Source organism: Silene latifolia, chromosome Y, assembly GCF_048544455.1.
Source record: "Silene latifolia isolate original U9 population chromosome Y, ASM4854445v1, whole genome shotgun sequence".
Classification (NCBI taxonomy): domain Eukaryota; kingdom Viridiplantae; phylum Streptophyta; class Magnoliopsida; order Caryophyllales; family Caryophyllaceae; genus Silene; species Silene latifolia.
The window spans coordinates 107,615,864-107,641,513 of record NC_133538.1 but is presented as its reverse complement, the minus strand read 5'-3'; the positions used below and the strand labels follow the sequence as shown (position 1 = coordinate 107,641,513).

General features: G+C 40.1%; 1 protein-coding gene across 1 annotated transcript; it reads right to left on the bottom strand.

The window, feature by feature from the left end:
* Nucleotides 1–1,074: 1,074 nt before the first annotated feature.
* Nucleotides 1,075–4,970, bottom strand: LOC141628706 (uncharacterized). Its single transcript, XM_074441808.1, has 7 exons — nt 4,871–4,970; nt 4,620–4,743; nt 4,393–4,522; nt 4,139–4,299; nt 3,920–4,036; nt 3,672–3,817; nt 1,075–1,297 (listed from the first exon to the last, which is right to left on the bottom strand). Exons 1-7 carry the CDS (start codon nt 4,894–4,896, stop codon nt 1,075–1,077), a joined length of 927 nt encoding a protein of 308 aa, XP_074297909.1. The 5' UTR covers nt 4,897–4,970.
* Between the last annotated feature and the right edge of the window lie 20,680 nt (nt 4,971–25,650).

The following is a 25,650-nucleotide window of genomic DNA, read 5'->3' as shown; positions in this document are numbered from 1 at the left end:
GCTAGGTAGGGTGGTGCAAGGAAGGGTCTCAGACAAGGAACCGCCTATCTTCCAAGTCTGCTGGGCAGAAGCAAGCCAAGTCATAGACAACATAGCTGCCCGGTCCAGGTATTGGTCAACTCCTATGTACGGTAAGTCACGAGGGAAGACGGGGAAGAGAGAACGGGCAAGGACAGTGGCTATGCCACCGCAGACGATGGCGCCCGTGGTCTTCTCTCCCACAGAGTGAAAGTATTAGGCGGTCACGTAAGCAATGTTGAGGACAAATGGGCCCCACTGTCAATGTTCAGGTACCCGCCCAGAATAAAAAGCTCAATGTTGTTCACATTATTTGGTTCTCTACGGCCAAAAATAGTACTACCCATCAGACGCAGGAAGTAACGGGCAGGGGGAAGGTGGACCTGAGCGAGCTTTCGCTCAGCGTAAGTAGTTTGTGCCAAGGTCCTCCACAACATGCGGATGACCTTCCTAGGGGTAGCAGTAGGACCCGTAAAAGAAAGTCCTAACCTAGTACCAAACTCCTCTAAAGTCCAGGAAAAAGTCCGGTTAAACAACCGGAAAGACACGGAAGAACAAGTGGGGTCAGCGTCGTGTGCCCCAGAAGAGAAGGTAAAGGAGCTGAAAAACTCAAGGGCCAGCTCCTTGTAGGTATAGGCTCTCATGGTCACAAGTCCAGACATCCCCGTACCCCTCAAAATCTCACAAACTAGCTCGTAAATACCAAGTCTATCAAGTGACTGACGGCACAAAAACTTGGTCGAAATAAAGTCACAGTCAAGCAAAGCAAAGAATCTAGTGCGAGTCGAGCGAATCATCCCCTCGGATGCTGACACGGCCAGCAGAACGACCAGCAGTAGGTGTAGCTCGTGCACGACCCCAGCCTCTAGTACCTGAAGTAGAAGCCCGTCCTATGACGGAGCGAGGTACTAGGGCCGCCCGGTAAGCACCTGTAACTGCGGGTGACCACACAACAGGGGTGGTCACCGTACCTGAGGTACTAGCTGTGGCTGCAACAGAAGACGCATCAGAAACCGACACGGATGCCGAGCTTGTAGTAGAGACCAAGACAGAAGTTTAGCTAGCCGCAGAGCTAGCAAAAATAGAGATTGAGACGGAAGTAGGATCAGAAATAACAGTAGTGCTAGCAGCAGTAACAACAGTACCAGCCATAGTAACAAGAAACACAAGAGCAGTGGCAGTGGTACTAACGGGTGTGGAGACGGTGGTTGCAGCAGGGACCATCATCTCAGTCGGAGTAACAGTCGAGCTAGACGAGGGTAATGAGCTACTCTCCATCCTAAACAAGTAAGCAAGGGGAAACGATAATCAATTGAAGCAATAAAACACAAAATCCCCAATTTTCTGTCGAAAATTTCGACTTTCATAAACCCTAAACCCCAATTACTTCATAAATTCGAAAAAAAGGCAATTAATCAACAATAAAGTGAAGGGTAAACTTACTTGATCAATGAAACCCACAAAAGAAGCAATTAATTGACAAAAACCAATGCAAAATGGCGGAATTTCGAACAAGAAACCGCAAACCCTAATTCCTTAATTGACCCGCAACAAAGACAAAAATCAAGGGGAAAATAAGGGGAAAATGTCGATTTAATAGCAGGGAACAGATTATGGGTGACAGATTTGGTATTTGGGCAAAAACTAGAGAGGATTTGGGGGTTTTTCGTGCAAAGAAGATGAAGAAAGGAGGAAATGAAAATAAGGAATGAAAATAAGAAGCTAAAGAGTTACTTCCTGCGCGGGATTTGCAATTTCACTCGATCGAGTGGTTTTAAACCCCTCGTTCGAGGAGTCTGTTCTTCATTCCTCTCGATCGAGTAAAAGTATACTCGATCGAGAACTCCTCATTTTTTCTGTTTCGATCGAAAAACCTGAAATAGCTCGATCGAAGCCTTTCTTATAAATTCTTCCCGATCGAGTACAAAAAGTACTCGATCGAGAGCGTTTCTTCGTGTAAGTCCTCTAAATGCGTCTTTATTTCCCCAAACCTACATAAAAACACTCGCAAACATATCCCGACATACCAAATCATAAAAATAACAGTCTATAGTCTTCCTAACTATGCTAAAAATTGTCTAAATTCTAACAGTCCTAAAAACGCAATAAAGAAATTCAACGGAAATTTAAAATTAGTTTTTACAAATTGTTACACGGGGCATTCCCGGCTTAATTCCCAAAGCAATCCAGTAGCCCAACGGAGGGCTTCTGACTGGAGGAGGTCCCTTCGGCATCCTTGACCGTCCTCTTCATCCTCCACGAGCTGGAAATTGAACCAGTAGGGGGAGAATAGTTAGCATCCACGTATGCACGAACTTTTCTCGTCCCTTTTTCTTTCTCACCAGCTTTGACGTTTGGATCCCTAATTTAATTGACTTTTGTTGCACAATGACCTTTGACAGCTCCTGCATCTTTTTCATCTGTACCTTCAGCAAGGAAAACAGACGAATTTTCCTCCTTTTTGCTCTCAATCTGAGGCGGAGGGGTCACAATTGCAGCACAATATTCCAAATTTTCAGCTGGAGTGTCAATATGGGAGTTAGTAGAGGAAAGGGCATTGCAAGGTTGAGCTTGCATGGGAGCCCTACGAGACTTAGATTGATGGAAAATTAATTCCTCCTCTCCTACCTGAAATGTGAGTGTCTTACCCCCGACATCTATCACCGCGCGAGCAGTGAATAAAAATGGTCTCCCTAAAATAATAGGGGTGTGAGTGTCCTCGGGAATATCAAGCACTCACTACAACAAATAAGGTAATTGGCGACCATATAAGGCGACTGAGAATAGTCGCCATTTAGAATAAAGCGACTAAGGCCCGTCGCCCGCACTTCGTAGCTAGGTTTAGTCGCTTTTGGCGACTGGTCTTCGTCGCCAATTTTGGCGACGATATTTTTTTAAAGCGGGCGACGACCGAAATTGCCGCCAAAATTGGCGACTACCATTAGTCGCCTTTTTAGCGACTGCCATTAGTCGCTTTTAAAAAGTCCACGTCATGTCCATATTCTCATAAAAGGCGACGGAATTTGGTCGCCATTTTGGCGACAGAATTTGGTCGCCATTTTGGCGACTGAATTTGGTCGCCATTTGCACTGTTTTCCGTCGCCAATGTCCCTGAAATTAAATTATGGTCAGAAGGTTAGCGACGGAATTCCGTCGCCAAATGCCCAGTGTCCGTCGCCAAATTTACATGTTTTATTGCCTAAAAATCGTTTTTGACCTAGCCAAATACGTAAAACCTGCAAATAAACCAACACAACCAGCAGAGAACACATGGGAAGCCAACACAACCAAACTTGATAAAGAAAATCAAGTTCCATACACACAACTACGAGTTCTACGAGTTTTGGTCATCTAACATTATCCGGGAATAACTACGAGTTCTACTACATAACTACGAGTTCTACTACATAACAGGGAAACTTGCTCCCGCTCCACTACCACCTCCATAATCAGGATCTCTAGGATCCTTTGGTTGCGGGCGCCACCCAGTGTTGCAATTGGCGAAGAAGGAGTTCATCCGTTCCATTTCCTCCTTCATCCTCCTAATGTCATCATCTCTCTCGGCATCCCGCCTCTCCCTCTCGGCATCCTGCCTCTCCCTGGCGGCTAATTGAGCTTGGAGCACACTCACGACTTGTTGGGAGGAAATTGACCCTCTTCTTCTTGTAGGAGGGTAGAAAATCTCCTTTGCCGACCCGGCTCCATACACATCTCCTCTTTGGAACCCCTCAACAAGATCAAACCATAGCTCATTGTCATCAATTTCCGGGTTGTTCTTCCTACGGACAAGGAATTGTTCCTAAAAAATTGATAAAACATTAATGGTTAGAGGTTACTTATCTAAAAATTGATAAAACATATACTTTAAAAAGCTAAGAAATTTTTATTTTTTGACACTTACATATAACTGTTGATCTTTTTCCTTCACGAAGATCAACTTGCCCTTGCTTGTCTTCTTTGCGTGAGTGTCAACAAAGAGATCAACAATCGTGGGTACCTTGCCCTTATTCTTCTTGGTCTTCCGGAAAAAAAAAAAGGAAATTGTTACTCAAACATGATAATTAATGAGACTAATTAAATTAGAAGACTATTAAATTAAAAGCTAAGACAAATAACTTACATCTAACACCACACGATCATGAAAAGATTGAGACCCTCCATAATGAGTAGGCTCAACTTCCGCGTCCTTATCTCCTCCTTTCCTGTTGATCTTGTTCCGGGCCGATGCTTCCTTGAACTCAGAACTGTTCCGGTACTTGGTATATTCCTCATATGACGAACCTATAATCAATAAAATAACAATTATTAATTAATATATTTTCAAAATATGTAATGAATTTTAACTAATTACGGGTATTAAAAGAAACTAAATACCTTTCATGAAAGATGGCGCCTTCTTCCTCCTAGACACCTTATACATGTTGTCCCTTAGCCTCTTCTTGCCAATGTCATTATACCTTTGCCAAACTAGGCGCTCAAGGTTGGTTGGCCAATAGAACACACGCTACAAAAAGTAAACACATAGATGAGAAACAAATTAATAATAAGGTAAAAAGAATAAATAAATTATATTTAATAATATATATTTTATAAATAGATACCCGGAAGTTGTTGAACCACATCTCCTTATCTTCATCACTAGCGTTACTCCAACAAGTAACGCCGTGTGTCATGTTCTCTTGGGTGCTATTAGTCACACCACGAACAACTGTTTGACTTCTAAACCTGAAATCAAACATGTTAAAAACATAATTATATAGGAAAAAAAAATAATGTATAATTAACATATGTCTAAAAAAAGTCATTTATTACTAAATAAAAAAATTACAAAATAGAATGAATACAAAATTACCAAAGACCATTCGGATCAAGGATCATCCTGCCGTCAGTATGTCGGGGTACACCAACCTCCTCCTCCTCCTCCTCACTCACCTCCGTAGTAGAACGGTCAACGTCCTCCTCCCCGCTCCTGGGAGCTACTACCTCCCTCACTATAGCCCGCTGCTGCCTATTTCCTCCAGGAGCCATGTGTACTACAATTGAATAAGAAGTGTTAGCAAATATTACAGGATAATTATTATAAGATACAAAAAAATAAAACCTAATAAACAAGTATAAAAGAAAAAACAAGTATAAAAGAAAAAATAAAACCTAATAAACAAGTGTTACCAAATTTTGATATGGATACTTTCAATACCTTCTCTTACTCATCATCATCATCATCATCATCATCATCATCCTCATCTTCTTCTTCTTCTTCTTCTTCTTCTTCTTCTTCCTCTTCCTCTTCCTCCTCCTCTTCTTCTTCCCCCTCTTCTATCCCATCCCTCTCCTTATCATTCTCTTCTTCTTCCTCTTCTAACTCCTCATCCGCTTCTATCTCATTTGTATAAATAATTTCATCATGATCAACTGGGGACAAAACTGTTTCTGATACAACCTCTTCTTGGAAAAAAGATGTATCAACTTCTGATCGTGCCTTTGTTTTAAAAACGGCCCACCATTGCTTTTGTTGTCTATCATTACTTGTGCTCGGAAGAGATGCAAAATAAACTTGATGAGCTTGTTGTGCAAGTATAAATGGGTCATATTGAGAGTAGGTTCGAGTATGATTCACTTCCACGAGTTTGTAACGATCATGGACTCTCGTTCAGCCTACGGAATTATCCCTCCATTGAATCTTGAATAAGACGGTTTTATAACTCCTATCCCGGCCATTGTAGCACAACTCAAAGATATTCTCTAATATGCCATAATAATCATTGCCATCAAGAGAAGAAATAGTAACGCCGTAGTTGCATTTAGCCTTACTTTTGCCATAGTCAAATGTTTGAAACTTAAACCCATTAATTGAATATCGATTCCACGTCACAACCTTTCGAGAAGGACCCAAAGCCAAGCTTCTTATCACATCATCTTGAATATTTAGCTTACATACATGCTTCCGAAACCAGGCTGGAAATTGATCCTCATGCTTATGCCAAACATCCTCTCTGTTCACATTAGGGTGATCTTTAATGAAATCTGTCACAAATTGAGCTTCATATGGCTCCAAAACCTCACAATTAGATAGCACATAAAGGTGGGCACGGTTATACTCCTTGTCATCCAGAAATCTTGTTCCCCCAACTGATGAACACCCTATTTCATCCTGCATTTGGAAACACTTGGGTATACTTGTGTCTAGTTCATCCGCTTCATCAATATTCAAGTATTTTGCTTTGGTCTCAATATGTTTTTCAAAATAAAGAGAGCAAAAATTGGATATCTCTTCCGTTAGGTAGGCATTGCATATAGAACCTTCCACACGAGCTTTATTACCAATTTTTTCTTCAAATGATTAAGAAACCTTTTGAAAGGATACATCCACCTATATTGGACGGGTCCACCAACTTTAGCTTCATATGGCAAATGGATAGGTAGATGCTCCATCGAATTGAAAAAGAAGGCGGAAATATCATCTCAAGTTTACACAAAATTTCTGGTATTTGCTCTTCTAAACGACTCATGTCCTCAACTGATATCGTGGAGGAACATAAATCTCTAAAAAATTGACTTATTTTTCAGAATCGCATTCCAAAGCGTAGTCGGGAGTAAATTTTTAAAAGCCACGGGTAATAAGCGCTCCATGAAAACATGACAATCATGACTTTTCAACCCTTTCAACTTCCGTTCCTTCAAATCAACACAACGGCTCAAATCGGATGCATATCCATCGGGAAACTTCAAGTTTCCTATCCAATCGCACAATACCTTTCTTTGAGCTTTGTCAAGAGTAAATATGGCTTTTGGTTTAGCCCCATCCTTACGAATATGAAGTTTAGGACGATCACAAAATTTCTTCAATTCTATTCTTGAATTAATATCATCACGTGTCTTTCCTTTTACATCCATAATCGTATGAATAAGTAACTCAAAGAAGTTCTTCTCTATGTGCATCACATCCAAATTGTGTCCGATCAACATTGTTTTCCAGTAGGGAAGCTCCCAAAAATACTTCTTTTAAACCAACCATTTTTTTTCTTTTTCAACTCTTTAAACTGTTCTTGGTCCCATCGACGATTGTTGGCAAATCACGTATGACCTCCCATATCTCATCCCCTTGGAGTCGAACCGGAGCATTGTCACGCACCTCCTTACCTTTTAAGAAAGATTTCTTGTTCTCTCTATGAATATGTCCATCCGGTAAGAAACATCTATGACAATCAAACCAACTAATTTTTTGGAATTAGGAAGATAAAATGCTTTACTCCTATCCATGCAATAAGGACATGCCTTTCGCCCAGCGGTTGCCCATCCTGATAGCATACCATATGCGGGAAAATCATTAATAGTCCATAACAATGAAGCTCTTAGTTGGAAATTTTGCTTCTTCGACACATCAAATGTTTCTACACCAACTTCCCACAAATACTTCAGTTCCTCCACCAACGGTTGTAAATAAACATCCAGATGGTTTTTTGGGTTATCAGGACCGGGAATAAGTAAAGAGAGGAAAATAAATTGTCTTTTCAGACAAAGCCAAGGAGGTAAGTTGTACGGCGTGGTCTTTACGGGCCAACACGAGTAGTTTCTACCAAACTGACCAAAAGGGTCAAACCCATCCGTACACAAGCCAAGTCTCACATTGCGAGGTTCCTCGGCAAAATCGGGATATAACCTATCAAAACGCTTCCACTCCTCCCCGTCACTCGGATGACACATCTTTCCTGGTGTACGAGGATTTTCTTTGTGCCATCTCATTTGGTTGGCAAGATTTTTCGTGGCATACATTCTTTGAAGTCTAGGAGCTAATGGAAAATAAATTAATGTGTTTTCTGATATTGGTTTCTTTCTCTTTCCACTCCTTTTATTACCCTTCTTCCCCTTCAAAACAATATTTCCTTCACTTGTCTCATATCTATCCCTTTGACATTTCTTACATTTGTCAAGCAAAGCATCATCTTTCCAAAAAAGCATACATCCTTTAGGACATGCATCAATCTTTTCATGTGGAAGTTGAAGACCTTTGACCACTTTCTTGGTATTATAGAAATTTCTGGTCATAACATTATTATCGGGTATAACATCCTCAACCAACGTAGCAATACTATCAACGGCTTTAAATGGCATATTATACTCACATTTTAAAGAAACTATCCTGGATGCAACTTGTAACAATGTCATTCTACTCCCCTCATATAAGGTTTTTTCGGAAGCACTTAGCATGTCAAAAAAGGCTTTTGCTCTTGGGTTTGGTTCTTCTTCATCAATCATTGGTACACGGTCGTCATTAATGAAATCATTAGACTGAAAGGCATCAAGTACCATTTCTCTATATGGGTTCTCATTTTGTTGGATTTGAGGCTCTTCGGGATAATATTTTTCTCCATGGGAGATCCAATTGTAGTAGTTTGGAAAAAAACCATTTGTAACAAGATGCTCTTCTACTTCAATGTCAAATAAATATTTTAAGTTTTTACATTTAGTACAAGGACACCTAAGTTTATGTTGTTCCAAATCATATGAATCTTGACATCTAGCAAATTCAATAAATTCACGAACTCCCTTTACAAATCTAGCGATAGGACGTTTCTTCTTATCTACTCTTTCTTCGTACATCCAGCTACGTTCAGATCTCTTCATTTTAATCTATAAGCAATATATAGCAAACTAACCATTTTAAATAATAATATTTAATTTCAACAAAAAAAGCAATGGTTATCTCATCCTCCATTTTATGCTAATTTCAAGATTTCAATTGGGTCCTTATCACTCCAACCTAAACCCATCAATGTACGTTTCAAGTCACTAGCAAACACACATGTGTGAATTATTAATGAGAAAAAAATTAAAGCAAAGAATTCCCCTTAGTTCTCCAAATACACAATGTGGAAAAGATACATATTCCACATATGTAGAATATTGGAGAAATTTGCAACCAAATTCTTTTCTCATTAATAAAATCACAACTATGTGTTTACTACCTAAGTGACTTGAACGCAAAGACAAACGATCCCAAAATGGGGACTATTCAAGAATTGCTCCTAATGAGTAATTCTTGAACGGGTACTAGGTCATTATATATTAAACAAGTTGTCAAAATTATAAGGCAAATGTATACAATCCCCTAATCAAATGACATTACTAATTTAACAAATTTATACATCATGCTCATTCTATCAAGAAAAATGCTAATTAATTAACAAAAATGCTAATTAAATCATTCTAACTTAATTAATTTGGTTAATTATACAAGTTGTCAAAAATGCTAATTTCTAACCCTAACTCAAATTAATTAACAAAAATGCTAATTAAATCATTCTAACTTAATTTGGTTAATTAAAAGGCAAATTTATACAATCCTAACATTATACTACCTTCATAAAACTATACTACCCTCAACAATACTACTTCAATATTACTAAAACTAAGCTACTCCCTTCAATAATACTAATATTATCAAGATTACCTTTAATTACATCCCCTAATCAAATCACATTACTAATTTAACAAAAACCCCAATTTCTAACCCTAACTCAAATTAATTAACAAAAATGCTAATTAAATTACAACTACATACAATAATAAGCATCACTAATGTATAAATTACAACTAGATACTAAATAAGCATCACAACTTAAACAAAATATGAAGGATTGAAGTAATTAAATCGATTTGAGTCGAAAACAAACCTTTATTATAAACAAAGGGTCGGTAGGGATGTAGTGTGCGGATGGCGGCGGCGAGTGGTGGCGTCCGGTGGTCGTTGTAGTTGGTGGTGGCGTCGGGTCGTCGGATTTCTGGGCGCTTTTTTTTTTTTATGTTGATGATAGAGTGAATGAAGGAGACGGGGTGAAGAAATTGGCAAAAAAAAATAAACAGAGGGTTGGCGACCGTTTTTGGTCGCCAAATTGGCGACGGGTTTTGGTCGCCAAATTTGTGATCGATTTCGGTCGCCAATTTGGATAATATTGCGTCGCCCGTGGATTTCATACGGATTTTTGGATAAAAAGGTATAGTCGCCAAATTGGCGACGGCTAGTGGTCGCCCGTTTTTTTTTTCTGTCGCCAAATTGGCGACTGTAGCATGTCTGTCGCCTTTGTCGTGTTTTCTTGTAGTGACTACAAAATCAACGGGAATAAAGAATCTCCCGATTTTAACAGGTATGTCCTCTATGAAACCTAACTGCCGTGATATACTACGGTCGGCCATCTGTACAGTCGTGTTTGTGCAATTAAATTTAGTCAAACCAAGTCTCTTAGCAAGAGACAAAGGTAAGACGCTCACGCTAGCACCAAGATTGCATAGCGCGTTATCAATCAAATGGGTACCTATGTGACATGGAATTGAGAAACTACCCAGGTCTGACTGTTTAGGTGGCAACTTATTTTGAACTAGGGCAGTCCCTCGGTCAAAGCTACCGTGTCATGATCATGAATATGCCTCTTACGTGATAAAATTTCTTTTATAAATTTTAAATCAGAGGGTACCTGTGTCAGCAACTCGGCGAATAGAACAGTGACTTGTAAGATTTTCAGGAGTTCGACAAATTTATCGAACATTTGATTGGCTTTCGTGCTCTATAATCGCCTCGGGAAGGGCACCGTAATAGGAATCTCGAGCCCTTTGTTTCTTTCTTCCAACGTCTCAGCTGGTTCAAGGTCTTTATCACTCGATCGAGACTTTTTGCCTCTCGATCGAGTCCTTCCAGGTGAAATATCACTCGATCGAGCAATAGCAGGCTCTCGATCAAGATCTTCATTAATAACGGTGTTCGATCGAGCTAAAATACCACTCGATCGAACATATTCTTCAGACTTTTCACTCGATCGAGTGGTTTGGTCCTCTCGATCGAACTCTTCATTATCCAGTTCACTCGATCGAGTAGAATTTCCCTTCGATCGAGTGCTTTCAGCATCAATTCTGCTCGATCGACCCCCTGAAACTAGTCGATCAAGTATTTTCTTCGTGGTCAGCTCGTTTTCAGCAACAGATGACTGTTCATCGTCATTAATAGCCTTCCCCGGGTCTGATATATCATCAAAAGGTGACGATTTTGGTCTTTCATATGAACGACCGCTTCTTAGATTAATCAAATTCACCGTCTCATGTGGATTCTTCTCAGATTGAGACGAGAAATTACCCTGTTTCCTCGTGGACTGGTTCGCGGCTAACTGAGCAACTTGAGTTTCAAGTGACTTGATGGATGCTTCTTTCTGTTGGTCACTTAGTTGCCATTGCTTTGTCAATGACTGGAGCATTGATCACTTTAGCTCACCTAGCTCATTTACCCCACTTGAAGATGATGCGCCTTGATTCGGTGGAGGAAAGGAAGGAGGCTTTAAGAAACCTTCTTGAGACTTGTGAGGAGGGACATAAGGCTGCTGCTGCTGTGGTGGAGGAGTGGGATTAAGAACATTTTGACTTGTCCACCTCAAATTGGGATGGACTGCCCCTTGATTAGTGTAATAAGAACCTCCTCCTTGCCTATATTACTGAAAGGCAAGGACTTATTCCTTCTTCGTCAGACAGTCAATAGCAGTATGACCGTCATTGCTTCCACATCTATCACATATGACAGTTTCCTGTCTAGTCAACAGATGAACCGTCTGTTGATCTCCAGCATTTTGCAGCTCAAACCTGTCAAAACGGGCATTCATGGCTTCCAGATGAGCTACGATTGCCTTATCAACCGAATAGACCGTTCGAATACCGTCCTGTGGGTTCCCATATTCAGCACAATGAGTTGCCATCTCCTTAATAATGCCCCATCCCTTATCATCATCAACGTTCTTTTGAAATCTCCCGTTGGATGAGGCGTCAAGTATGGCTCTGTGGTCATCGTACAACCCATTGTAGAACTGGTTGCACAAAAACCACGGATCAAAACCATGGTGAGGAAGAGACCTCACCAACCTCTTGAACGGACACCAAGCTACATAGAAAGTCTCGTCAGATGCCTGCTTGAAACTAGTAATCTTTGCCCTCAACTGATTAGTACGCTTGGAGGGAAATATCTTTTATAGAAGGCAAGTGCGAGAGTCTCCCAGTTGGTGATACCAAGAAGCGATCCGGTCAAGATCGATCGACCACTCACGGTGAGTCGATCGAGAGAAAAAGGAAAAAGTACTTCCTTTATCTTGTCTTGAGTTACTCCCTTACTAGCGGGAATAGTAGAGCAGTAATCGGTAAAGACCTCCATATGCTTCCTTGGATCTTTACCCGCCACACCCCTGTACAGGTTTCTCTCCACCAGATTTATGTAGGACGGTCGGATATCAAAAGTATTACCATCCTCAGTCTGGAGGTTAAAACCTTTGGTAATAGAGGATGCTTTAGGCTCCGAGTGACTTGCAATATTCAGCATCTTTACTAGTTGGTTGACAGAAATGAGTTTGTCTTCTTCAAAAGACTGGTCTTCTGCAAAAAAAAAAGTGTTGTAGCTCGGGCTCGAAAGTACTCAAGTCTTCCTTTCGAAGTTCTCTTTGCAGACGAAGTCTATGCCGAAACAGTCTTTCTGGCTCAGAATCAGCTGGAACTAAATCCGACCTGTTTGACTTGGGCATACACAACACTGAAAGAGATAAATGAGAACTGTCTCAAGGAATAAAAATTCCCTGAGACGGATAAAAATAAACGAAAACAAAAACAGATAGGGCTATTGACTCCCCGGCAATGGCGCCAAAATTTGACAGGCTAGTCGTGTACCTACCAAAAATAAACAACTGGCACTAACTAATATAGCTAGGGAAGTCGGGTCGATCTCCACAGGGTGGCAAGATATCTGTTAAGGTCCGTCTATTTGGTCATAAAATGGGGGGTTGAATTTGATTTTCTAATCTAATGAAGGTTTGAAGGAAAAAGCAATAAAGCAAAGAGCAATAAAGGACAGAAAATGTAGTAAAGATGATCAATAGAGAGGGAACATGTCAGGATTTCGGTTCACCATGATAGTCTAGTGACTCAACTGCAAATAGCCTAGATTTTTCACTGTGAGACGGATAGAGAAAAGGTCCTTCCGGTCCACTTTCTATCATAGATTTCCACTAACTTAACTTCTGTCCTCGTCAGGATAGTCTACTGTTCATAGCAGGTCTATTTAGTCCAATCTTCCGATCCAGGAGTAAATTTAACCAGATTAAAAGGTAACTTAGAAGCGTGCACTCAACTAAGTCGGTATTATAATTAAATTGCCATGGGTACATATTCTCACGAATAAATCATCTAGCTTATTCGCTACATCATCACAATCCTACCATGGATTCCCTAATCCCAACATGAATGAATTTAGCTACTCATATTACTAATGTTGTCAATATTAATAACAATGAATGAACTAATAGAAAACATGATGGAATAACAATAAAATTGCATAAATGAAATTAGGGCAGAAATTAATTAAGAGAAGAACAAGTAATTAAAGCAATAAAAACGAGATTAAGATTAATAGAGAGAAGAGAGATTACAATCACAAGCGATCCGGCGTAAAGACAACCAAAATCCAAGCAAGAAATCCAAGAGCTAGGTTTACAGAAGAAAGTTTAAGGGAGAGATTAAGAGAGTAAAGAGTGGGGTTCTAAGATGAGTAAAACGTCATTATAACCTAATTATTGAAACCTTAAATAGAAAAACTAAAGTCTTATCGAAAAGAAGCCCAACACGGGTTAATTAATCCCGTTTAACATTAAAAGCTCTCGATCGAGCAGTATAAAACCACTCGATCGAGGTCTTTAGCAGATAATCCTCTAGATCGAGTAGAAAAGTTACTCGATCGAGGAAAACTCTAAAACATCATTTCGATCGAGTAGATTAAAGTACTCGATCGACCTCTTCAGTACCCAAAACCACTCGATCGACCAAAAGCCTTCTCGATCGAGTGTTCTTCCTCCAAATCAGCTTCAAACTCATCGCCGACTACTTCGTTGACCATTCCTTCACGCATCCCAATGCATAAGTCTCGCTCTAACATTCCGGTCTTCTCAAAATGCATGCAAAGCAGGACGAAAAGAGTACAGTTTTACCACTTTCAGGTTCATTTCTGCTAAACAGATAAAATAAACCAAAGTAGCCAATTCGGGGCATATTGCAATACAAAACAGTGCAAAAGTGCATAGAAATACGTGCAAAATAAGGCTAAAAAGACTATATAAAATGCACGTATCAATCATGTTATGAATAATTAAGGATGTTTTTAATAGTAGTTGTGCTTATTAAAAATGATTTGTGATATTTCTCATATAGGATGATGATACAACATTAATAAGTCATTATAAATGGCAAAGTATAGTTGTTTAATAGTGATAAAGTTAATGGAGAGTTAAATTTGGTCATGATGGAGAAATAAGTAATAAGTTTAGGGGTACAATGTAGAATGTAAAAAAAGGAGGGGTATAACATAGAAAACCGAAAAACTTGGGGGTACACCGTAGAATATCCTTAATATAAGTTAACACATATTGACATAATATCGACAAATATTCTATTTTATTCTAAAATGAGTGAATTATACTAACTTAATCCAATTATTCTGACTGAATAAGAGAAAAAATATTGAGTTATTATAAAGAAAACAAATAAAGGAGGGAAACTGTGTGAAAAAAATGGAAGGAAACATTTGGAAAGTCAACTCATCAATCCATGTAGGCACTTAACATCCTAAGTTGACGGATTAAAGACTAATGGTCACGGTGATTGGTTAATACCAGAGTTTAAGGGTACAATCAATAATATGAAAATGGTAGGGGTACAACTTAGAAATGGCAATAGTTTAGGGGTACCCCATAGAAAAACCCTTTTTTTTTTTTAAATTTCAATGCATGTTATTTGTGACAATTGTTTAAAAAGGGTAATTTTGCGTATTTTAATTGAACTGATAAAAAAGGGTACAGCCGTACAGGGTTTCGATTCTGGTCTTGCCTAATTTTGTCTGTGTTGGTCAAATGTTTAAACAATGGGGAAATTGATCAATAGGATTTGTATTTTATTTTTATTTTTGTTAGAAGATTAAAAAAAAATGTCATTATCAAGTTGGGTATTTCACCTGCGTCAATCCATCGCATATAACAACTTCATGTCTTAGAGATTTAGAGTTAGCTCAACTGCCTAAGTTATAAGAGCTATCTTGCCTCAACTTCATTGTTGGGGGTTCAATTCCCACCCGCGACATACTACGCTCATATAACAACTTCCTTGAGAAGGATCATAATATCCGACCATGAGAGGGAGGATGTTAATGAACAAAAAAAAACAACTTTCTTGAGAAGGATCATAATATCCTACCATGAGAGGGAGGATGTTAACGAACAAAAAAAAAACACCTTCTATAGAAAGGATCATAATATCCTACCATAAAAAAAGAGAAAAGCTCATAAAAAATACATATAAACTCAAATAGATGTATGTTGGTTGTACAATGCTATTGTACAACTGGAAGTATAATGTTATTTTTGCTTTTTTAGTGATTTTGAATTGATGATGACGGAACGAGATAGGGTGCAGTGGGGTATCATTACCTTCATGGAAAGTCACATTAATCTGTCATCTCCAAATCAACCAGCATATAATAACGAAACGTAAAGACGAATCCACAATAGTAGAGAAGTTACGGTTACTCACATTTGGGAAATCCTTGATAGTTAAAGAATAAAAAGAGTCTACGACGTCCGCAAGGTGGTTCCAAATAACAGGAGACACTAGATAGTCATAGAAAACATTTATGATTTGCAAAACTTCAGGTCGAGTTATTTCGTTAAGGCGAGGTAAGTTCGGGTTTGGTTAGGTTAAGGAATGGCTTGATAAACCGCAAAAAATAAGAATTAAGGGGCGTTTGGTTCGTATTAAGGAAAGGGAAAGGAAATTTGAAAGAAAACAACTGAAAAGGAATTGGATTACCCATATCTTTTATATTTGTTTGGTTCATTCATCAAAGGGAATAACACATACCCCAACCGCCCCTCAATTCAACCCCAACCACCAACAACCGTAAATAATAGGAAAGACTACCACCCACCCGCAACCTCATCGCAAGACGACACCGGCGACCCTGCCCCCATCGCTGATATCCACCTCGATTTCCATATTATGATCCATCGTCCAATCGTTCTCTATTTGAAACCACCATAACGTAACTAACCCCTCAAAAACTCCTCCCCGCCAAAAAAATCGCCTCTCCCACTCCTGTAATACCCGGATCGTTTGGGACTTTTATAGGACCCTTTTGAGTATAGTGAGAGGACCATTAGGCTTGAGGAGAGTCGTAATAATGAGTAAGGAGGTACACACTAGACCGAGTATAAGCTGGGAGGATCGAGTATAGTGCACTCGGCCGAGTATAAGTGATACTCGACCGAGTGAGGTGCACTCGGCCTAGTTTTCGGGCACTCGACCGAGTGGAATTGTACACTGGCGATATAAACTATGCCAGGATCTAAAATCCGCCTAACCCTAAGTCATTTCCTTCTCTTTTTCTCTCTCTCTCTCTAAAGCCTCAAAATACTCTCCCTTCTCTCTAGAACTATCCCTTGCCTCCTCCCATTGTGTGTGAGTATGTATTTGAAGATATTATATATTCCTCATTCCTCTTTCACGTTGTAAGTCAAGATCTCACCTTTTCTATTTCCTTTACCAAACCTTAACTATTTGGAGTTTTATGGGCAATGTTAATTAGTAATTATAATTAGTATTATGGGTAATTAAGGGTTAAGAATAAAGGGTTTCATCTATTAAAAGAGTATAAGACCTTATTATGATAGTATTGTTATATATATATTGATGTAGGAGACGATATGTAGAAGACGATTTCGGTTGTCTCGACTAGCTTATAGAGTTTTCTAGAAGGTATGGTTTTTACCTACTCGGTTTCAATAATATAGATGTTTACATTTGCTATTGTTGAGGTTTTTTCATTATAACATGATTATTGGATAATTGATGTTGATTTCATAATATTGTGGGGATTTCATTGTGGCATGATAATGGATAATTAGTGTTCGTCTCATATTATCATTGAATTTGCATTATAACACGATAATTGACAATTGTTGTTAATCTCATAATGTTGTTGAAGTTGCATTATAACATGATAATGTGGTATAATGACTTAAAGAGTCGGTAGGATTATGGGCACATGTATTCATGTCATATTGGTGATTCGTGTTAATGTGAAAGAGTCATACTTGATGTTCCTTATGATGCGTATTGGCTATTTGTGGTTGTTGGAGGTTGTTGGTAGAGGTTGGCGGAGTTGTGGTTGTGTTGTGACGTAAGGCAGTTTGGGAGACCGTCTTATGATCGAGTCGCTCCTTGGAGTTTCCCACTTCAAGGAGGACGTGTAATACCTCAGATATTTGGGCTGTTGGGTATTTAACGAGAAGGACTTACTCTGCCGAGTAAGTTAGTTTTGCATTCTGGAGTACGTTCTGCCTGATGGGTACTCGATCGAGTATGTTAGTTACTCGATGGAGTAAGTCGCGTTTTACGGGTTTCCAGCCGGGTTTGATAGTAACGCGTGAAGAGCTATATAAAGATATTTCGACTGGTCCTTTTACCTTTTACTCTTATTCTCAAACTTTTCACAAAAGAAAACTACGACACTCTTTCTCTTCACTAGTTGCTATCAAATAAAGGCTAGGGTTTATCGTATTTCTAGTTCATCACACCATTGTGATCGTCATCTTGTGGGTAAGATTCTTATATTGTTTTTATGTCGGATAATTAATATTGCTCTAACCCTAATTGGGTGATTTGGGGGTTTTGGGTAGAAATCGGTTTATGATGTGTAATTGTTGATTATTGTTGTAGGTGACGATGTGGTACTTTTGTACATTTGTATGATTGGCTGCTGTTATAGCGGATTGCGAAAAGATAGGGTTTTCCTACTCAGTTATTCAGTAAATAATTATAAGATGGTTGTTTGGTTGATTTACATGTTGATCATATCGTAATTGGTATTGGAATTATTTTACATTGATATTGTAATTGGTTGTTGTTTGTCTGTGGTTTGCGAGATGCGCCCTCGGTTGAGTGGAGTCACCTGCGGGAGTGGCTTTATGCCCTTAATTCACCCTTTGTGGTTCCCGTCACAAAGGGGGTGTGACATTGAGAAACATCGGTTATTCGCTCGATGGAGATGAGCGGGGCTTAGGTGGGAACGGCTGCCGTCCCCCACTGGCGGTGTGGAATATCTATTGCAATGGATATTCTGACAGGGCTACACACTTTAGTGTATAGTCAGATGATTGGTGATGTGACGATGTTGGGGGATTGTGATTGTGTAACTGTCTATTGTATTGTCTTATATTGTTTATGCAGTAACTGATCCCGTTTAAATGTTTTGAAAACTGTGGTGATCTATTCGGGGATGGTGAGCAGTTGTTTAGCAGGTATGTCTCAGGTTCGCACGAGGTTAGCTGAGGATGGAGTCACCACGGGTCAGAGTAGTACTCTTCCGCTATTATGTCATAACATTTTGTTACTTTAGTTGGATTTTGATTTTGGAACAGTTGTATTTGTTCTACAGTTGATTTTGATGTAATCACTTTAAATTTATTTAGTTGAAGTACGTTTCTTGATGGTCACTTTTGATTACTATGCCTTGGTTAACCGAGATGGTAGCATTTTCATGTACTTGGTGGTCTTGGTATGGAACCTTGGTGTATGGGGGGGGGGGGGGGTATTACAAAGTGGTATCAGAGCGATAATTTTGAAACTTCTAACTAATGAACCCAATGAATGTAGAGAGTCAAGCTAAAATGAACCCGGGTAGGATTTGTTAGGAGCTAATGCAAAGGCTTGGGAGACGTCCTAAATTCACGAACTCGCCCTACAACTTTGAACCGGTCACTATAGGGTGTCATGGGATCGCTACTTGTTTATGGTTGTTTCTTATGCACATGTTGGATGAATATATGATTGATTTTAATGGAAAGTTTTGGATTGTATGTTGGATAAAGTTGAAGGATATACATGACCATGATGAATGTTAATGTTTGGCTTTGTAGTAGTAACATGCGATATGAGTTGTGATATTTGTATATATATGATTAAGGTGGAATAGAGTGGTAGGAGGCATGCTTTGGTGTTTCTTGTATGGCTTTTGATTAGTTAGTAACTTGTGAAATAAGAGATGTTAGTTAGTAACATGTGAAACCGAATAGTTATGTTGTTCTATTATAGAGGAGTTGTCTTTAAACTATTATAACTTGAGATGCATATATGATATTGATGTGATTCCAATTGGAGGTAATAGGTTGTTCCCTTACGATTCTAATGATAAGTCACACGCCCAAAATAACCAAGAAATGAGTGATATATGACCGTTTTACAAAAATTGGACGGTGTTGAGAACTGTGTAGGGTACTCGATGAAGTAGCCCTTACTCGATCGAGTACACCTCTTGGTACTCGATCGGGTACCCCGTACTCGATCGAGTAGCCCTGGTAATTTATAATGTGTGCTTCTGTTATTCACCTACTCGATCTAGTAACTCCTGTTTTGGGTCATATGCTTATCTTTTGACCTCGTCGCATATCATATTTATTTCAAAGTTGTTCTTTTGCTTCTTTATGCAATATTTTACATATGTATTGGTCCTGATGCGTAAGTTACCAGATCCTATGATGTAAGGAGTAGCACTATATGATGAGTATGAGTTCGGTGTGGAGGATATAGGTTATATGTGGTTGTGATGGATAGTGGGAAAAGGAAAGGGAAGATTGATGAACTTATCGGGACATGGAGCATGTTTTGTGAGAGGTAGTGAGTGATATAGTCGCGTGTTGAGTAATGTAAAGGTAAGTATATATGGGCAAGAGGTGTTGTAAGTTCGAGGAATGTGAGAATGAAAAGATTGAAATGAGGGATGTGAATAGTGTAATACTACGGTTTTCTATGCTTTTGGGTACTATATCGAGTGGGGCTTACTCTGTCGAGTAAGTGAGTTTGGATTTCGAAATAATGTACTGCGGATGGGTACTAGATCGAGTAAGTGTGGCACTTTATCGAGTAAGGGTCACTCGATCGAGTAAGTGACTAACTCGATCGAGTAAGTCGGTTCTACGGGCTATTTCTGCTGGGTTTTGTTAGCAATGCGAGAATGATATATAAAGTATTCCTTCAGTTTCTATTTCACTTTTTATCTTTTCTAAAACCTCATAAGAGAAAAACGAGTTACGTTGCTTTCGTCTTCGCGTTGCTATCAAATCCTAAGGGCTAAAGTTGTCGGATCGTCGTGTTCTTTACGCCGTTTAGTTCGTCGTATTGTGGGTAAGATCCTTACATAGTTTTTATGCCTTTTCGTTGATTTTGTTTAAAGCCCTAATTGGGTATTTTGGGGGATTTTGGGAGTATGATGTGTATTAGATAGTAATTGTATGGTTATGTGATTATAGGAGGTGGTTTCCTAGAGGAGCAGTATCGAATAGCTGATTTGTGACGATTTGGTGAATTGCTTATTCCAGGTAGGGTTTCCCTACTCGGTTTTGATTACATATTTTGGTTGGTGAATTGTTGTTGGTTGTTTACTGTTGTTGATCTTTATCATATTGGTAATTGTTATTGTATAATGTGGTTGGTTGTGTTTGTCTGTGGTTCGCGAGGCGTGTCCTCAGCTGAGTGGAGTCACTTGCGGAAGTAGCTTCACGCCCTTGATTCGCCCTCTGTGGAACCCGCCACAGGAGGGGATGTGCACATTAAGGAACATGGGTTTCGCTCGGATTAGATGAGCGGAGATTTGTTTGGTAAGGCTGTGGTCCCCTACTGGCGGCGTGGAATATCTATTGCGATGGGTATTCTGGCAGGACTACACACTTCAGTGTGTAGTCAGGTGTGTGGAGATATAATAGATTTGGGAGTTGTGTGTGTTGTATCTTGTGTATCTTATTTTACGTAATCAGTAACTGACACCGTTTAAATGTTTTGAAAACTGTGGTGATCCATTCGGGGATGGTGAGCAGTTATTAAGCAGGTATGAGATGGCTTGCGCGAGGGATAGCTGGGATGGAGTCATCACTTGTCACTAGAGTCTTCCGCTGTGTCTGAAACTTAGATTTCTTTTCAGTTGGTTTGGTTTTAGAACATTTGTATTTACTTTACAATTTTGGTTTTGGAATTGTAATCACTTAAACTCATTTACATAATTAAGTACGTTTCTTTATGGTCTATTTGATATACATTGCCTCGGGTAACCGAGATGGTAGCACTTCCATGCATTAGATGGCCTTGGTAAGGCACCTTTGTTTATGGGGGTGTTACAAAGTGGTATCAGAGCGACGATTTTGGAACCTGTAACTAGTGCACCCTATGAATCTAGGGAGTCAAAATAAAATGAACCCGGGAAGGAGTTGTTAGGAGCTAATGCAATGGCTAGGGAGACGTTCTAAAGTCGCGATCTCGCCCGACAACTTTGAACCGGTCAGTATAGGGTGTCATGGGATCGCTATGTGCTTGTTAAAGTTTTATTGCATATATATATTGAATGATGTGTTGTATTAATGGATGGATAAATAATTGTGAAGGAAGGGAAAATGTGGTGGCGAAAGGTGAAGTAGTTTATATGATTATATATTGTTGTGAGTAATGAAATTGCATGGTGGTGATTTATAACGTGGTTTTATAGAAACATGTGACGTGGTTTTATAGAAACATGTGAATAGGATGTTGCGTTATTGTGTGTATATATATATATATATATATATATATATATATATATATATATATATATATATAGTTGTGAAAAGTAGTTGAGTTAAGCATGTGGGTAGCTAATGAGTCAGCATGACTCGATCGAGTGGGGGATACTCGATCGAGTAGGTTGGGCTCGATCGAGTGGGCTGGACTTGGTCGAGTGGGGTATATGATGTTTTTGGGCAGTCGCTGCTGTTTTGGGGCACTCAATCGAGTAAGTCGGGTACTTTATCGAGTAAGAGTGGGGCTCGATCGAGTGGGTTATGTGATAAGTTCTGGTCAGGTTCTGGAGTTGAGGTACTCGATCGAGTAAGTGGGCAACTCGATCGAGTGGGTTTAGTTGCTCGGTCGAGTGTGGTCTGCATAGGTTATGTACGCGTTTAGTCGTGGTATGTGTGTTTATGTTTGCCTCTTTTCTTATATAGTTCAAAGATGCTGCCAAAGACATCCGCTTTGTATGCTAGGGCTGAGTTGATGAGTGTGGATGAAGTTGCCAAGATGCTTGAGCTTCAAGAGGCGCTTACTAAGACCTTAAAGAAGTTTGGGAAAGACAAAGAGGCTGGGGTAGACTTCGTTAAGATGAGCGCTACCATAGCCCGTTTCAACCCAAAGGAATATATGGGTACTGGAGCGCCAATTTTGCTCGACAATTGGCATAGAGAGATGGAGAATATCTTGAATGTGGTTCACTATCCCGAGGACTTCAGAGTGGAACAAGCTGCGTTCTACTTGAGAGATGCTGCGGGAGAGTGGTGAGATAAGGTAAGGGAGAGTGCTCTGGATTTGTATGTGAGGCAGGGGAAGTCAGCTATACCATGGAGCGAGCTTAAGAGAGCTATGCGCCGAGAGTTTATGCCTGAGCATGTTTGTAGTAAGCTAAGGGAGGAGTTTGATGATTTCAAGATGACTCCGGATATGACTGTGGCTGAGTACTATCATAAGCTTGATGAGAAGTCTAGGTATGCAGAGGATATGGGTTTGAACCAGGAGAACTTGGCGCTGAGGTTTGAGAAGGGCTTAATCTACAAGATAATGGAGAAGCTACCGGTTAGGGTCCTTACAGATGATAAGGAAGTGTATGAGCGAGCAGGGAGAGCTGAGAGATTGGTCGAAATGGCCAAGGAGAACAGGGAGAGGGGTCCCGAGAAGAGGAAGGCTGAGAGTGAGGGTGGTGATCAGTCTAGTTACAAGAGGGGCAACCATAACCGAGCGAGGGCTTACTCATCGGGATCGGGGTTTAGTAGTGGAGCTTCCTATGGGCGTGGTGGTGGTGGTGGTAGTAACAAATGAGGTATATCTTGGTACAACTGTGGCTGTATGGGCCATAAGAGATATAGGTGTAATAGTACTGTGGGAAGGGTTTTCAGAGGCCATCGTAGGGGAGTTTCTCACAGGGCCCGTCTCAGAGTTATGCTAGAAGCACGCCGGCTGGGTCATAGAACAACCAAGGAGGTCAGAGTAACAACAACGGTGGATCTAACCGCAACGGCGGTAATTTTTATCAGAAACCGCAGCTAACAAAAACCAGGGATCGGCTGCCAAGCCATCTACTAGTGCTAGTACGGTCCAGGGAGGTGGACAAAAGACCAGTGGCAAGTTATTCATGATGGACAAGAAAGCTGCTGAGGATGATGCTCACGTGATCACGGGTACCCTTCTTGTAAATGGTGTTTTTACCTTTGTTTTGTTTGATTCGGGGGCGTCACATTCTTTTGTATCGTCAAGTCATGCTAAGCTTTTGGGTTTGATAGAGTTTGAGTCTGTTAAAGATGAGGTTTTTATACCGTCGGGTGAGTCAGTGTCTTGTGGGAGGTTGTATAAGGGTGTATCTATGATAGTTGGGCAGGTTGACCTTCCAGTGGATTGGTTAGAGTTTCTTATGGATGGTTTTGAGATGATAGTTGGTATGGATTGGCTGGGTAAGTACAAGGCTAGAATAGAATGTCACCAAAAGAGAGTCTCTTTGAGAGGTCCTAAGGGAGTTAGCGTGTCTTATCGTGGGTTTGTTATCAAACCCAAAGTCAAAGTGATTGCAGCGGTGACATTGATGTCTTATCTGAGGAAGGGGTGTCCTTTGATTCTATACCATGTGAGAGACCATAGTAAGGTGAGTTCGACAGCTAATCAGATACTAGTGGTGGGGGAGTTTCCAGATGTTTTTCCGGAGGAGATACCATGTGTGCCACCAAAGAGGGATATAGATTTCAGTTTGGAGCTGAAACCAGGGGCGGGACCAATCTCTAAGGCTCCGTACCGCATGGGTCCTATGGAGTTAGAGGAGCTGAAGAAACAGTTGGATGATTTGATTGATAAGGGATACATTATACCTAGTGTATCGCCGTGGGGAGCACCAGTTCTGTTTGTGAAAAAGAAAGATGGGAGTTTGAGGTTGTGCATTGACTACAGAGAGCTGAACAGGGTTACAGTGAAGAATAACTATCCTTTGCCAAGGATAGATGATCTGTTTGACCAGTTGAGTGGGACAGGAGTCTTTTCAAAGATTGATTTGAGATCAAGTCACCATCAAGTGAGGATTCGGGACGAGGACATACCAAAGACAACTTTTACATCGAGGTATGGTCACTATGAGTACAGGGTAATGCCGTTTGGGTTGTCTAATGCACCGACAGTGTTTATGGATTTGATGAACCGGGTCTTCAGTCAGTTTTTGGATCGGTTTCTGGTGGTGTTCATAGATGATATCTTAATCTATTCCAAGACTAAGGAGGAGCATGAGGAACACTTGAGGTTGATGTTATAGACTTTGCGTGAGAATTAGTTGTATGCAAAGTTATCTAAGTGTGAGTTCTGGCTCGTGGAAGTTGCCTTTTTGGGGTATGTGATTTCCAAGGATGGTGTAGCTGTGGATCTAACAAAGATAGAGGCAGTGTCTAAGTGGGAAGCACCGAAGAATGTGGCAGAGATCAGGAGTTTCTTGGGTTTGGCAGGGTACTATCGTTGGTTCGTGAAGGACTTTTCAAAGATCGCCTGACCTATGATAGCGTTGATGAGGAAAGAGAACATGTTTCGTTGGGATGAAAGTTGTAAGATGGCGTTCCAAACAGTAAAGGAGCGTTTGACCACAGTTCCAGTCTTAGCTTTACCTGCAGGGTGTGAGAACTTTGAAATATATACAGATGCCTCAAAGAATGGGTTAGGATTTGTGTTGATGCAGAATGGGAAAGTAATTGCCTATGCTTCTAGGCAATTGAAACCTTATGAGGAGAACTATCCGACACATGATCTGGAGTTGGGTGCAGTTGTGTTTGCTCTCAAGATTTGGAGGCACTACCTTTATGGAGCGACCTTTAAAGTCTTTTCAGATCACAAGAGTCTCAATTATATATTTACTCAAAAGAAGCTGAACATGAGACAGAGGAGGTGGATGGAGCTGATAGGGGACTATGACATGGATATTATATACCATGAAGGAAAAGCAAACATGGTTGCCGATGCGTCGAGCAGGAAGAGTGTGCATTCTCTATGCACAGCTATGTCTTTGATGAGGTTGAGAGATGAGGTGGGGAAGATGGGGATACATGTAATACAAAAAGGGGATGCTAGAGGGGACTTGACATTGGAGCCGGACCTTTATGATGATATTCGCAGGAAGCAGGCTCTTGATCCTAAGATTGAGGAGTGAAGAGCTGGAGTAGAGAAAGGAAAAGTGTCTCGGTTCTCTATTCATACATATGGGAGTGTTCGGTTTGATGGGAGATGGTGTGTTCCTAGTGATGAGGAGTTGAATAAGATAATCATGACAGAGGCTCATTGCACACCGTATTGAGTACATCCAGATGGTGACAATGTTGGAGTATGTGTTCTCAACAATAGTGCGATCACATGATTTAATATCATAATCAAATCTCATATTAAGAATAGAAAGGGATGATAAATTAAATAGTCAACTGATCAACATTAATCGGTAACGATTGACTTGCTAGAGTTTGACGTTACTGTCGTAGGACG

Excerpts from the sequence above, each read along its gene's own strand:
- LOC141628706 (XM_074441808.1), bottom strand. The coding sequence starts at position 4,896 with ATGATCCTTGATCCGAATGGTCTTTG. Across the intron at positions 4,523-4,619 it reads TGTGGTTCAACAACTTCCGG|CGTGTGTTCTATTGGCCAAC; the intron begins GTATCTATTTAT and ends TACTTTTTGTAG. Across the intron at positions 4,300-4,392 it reads GGCGCCATCTTTCATGAAAG|GTTCGTCATATGAGGAATAT; the intron begins GTATTTAGTTTC and ends TATTGATTATAG.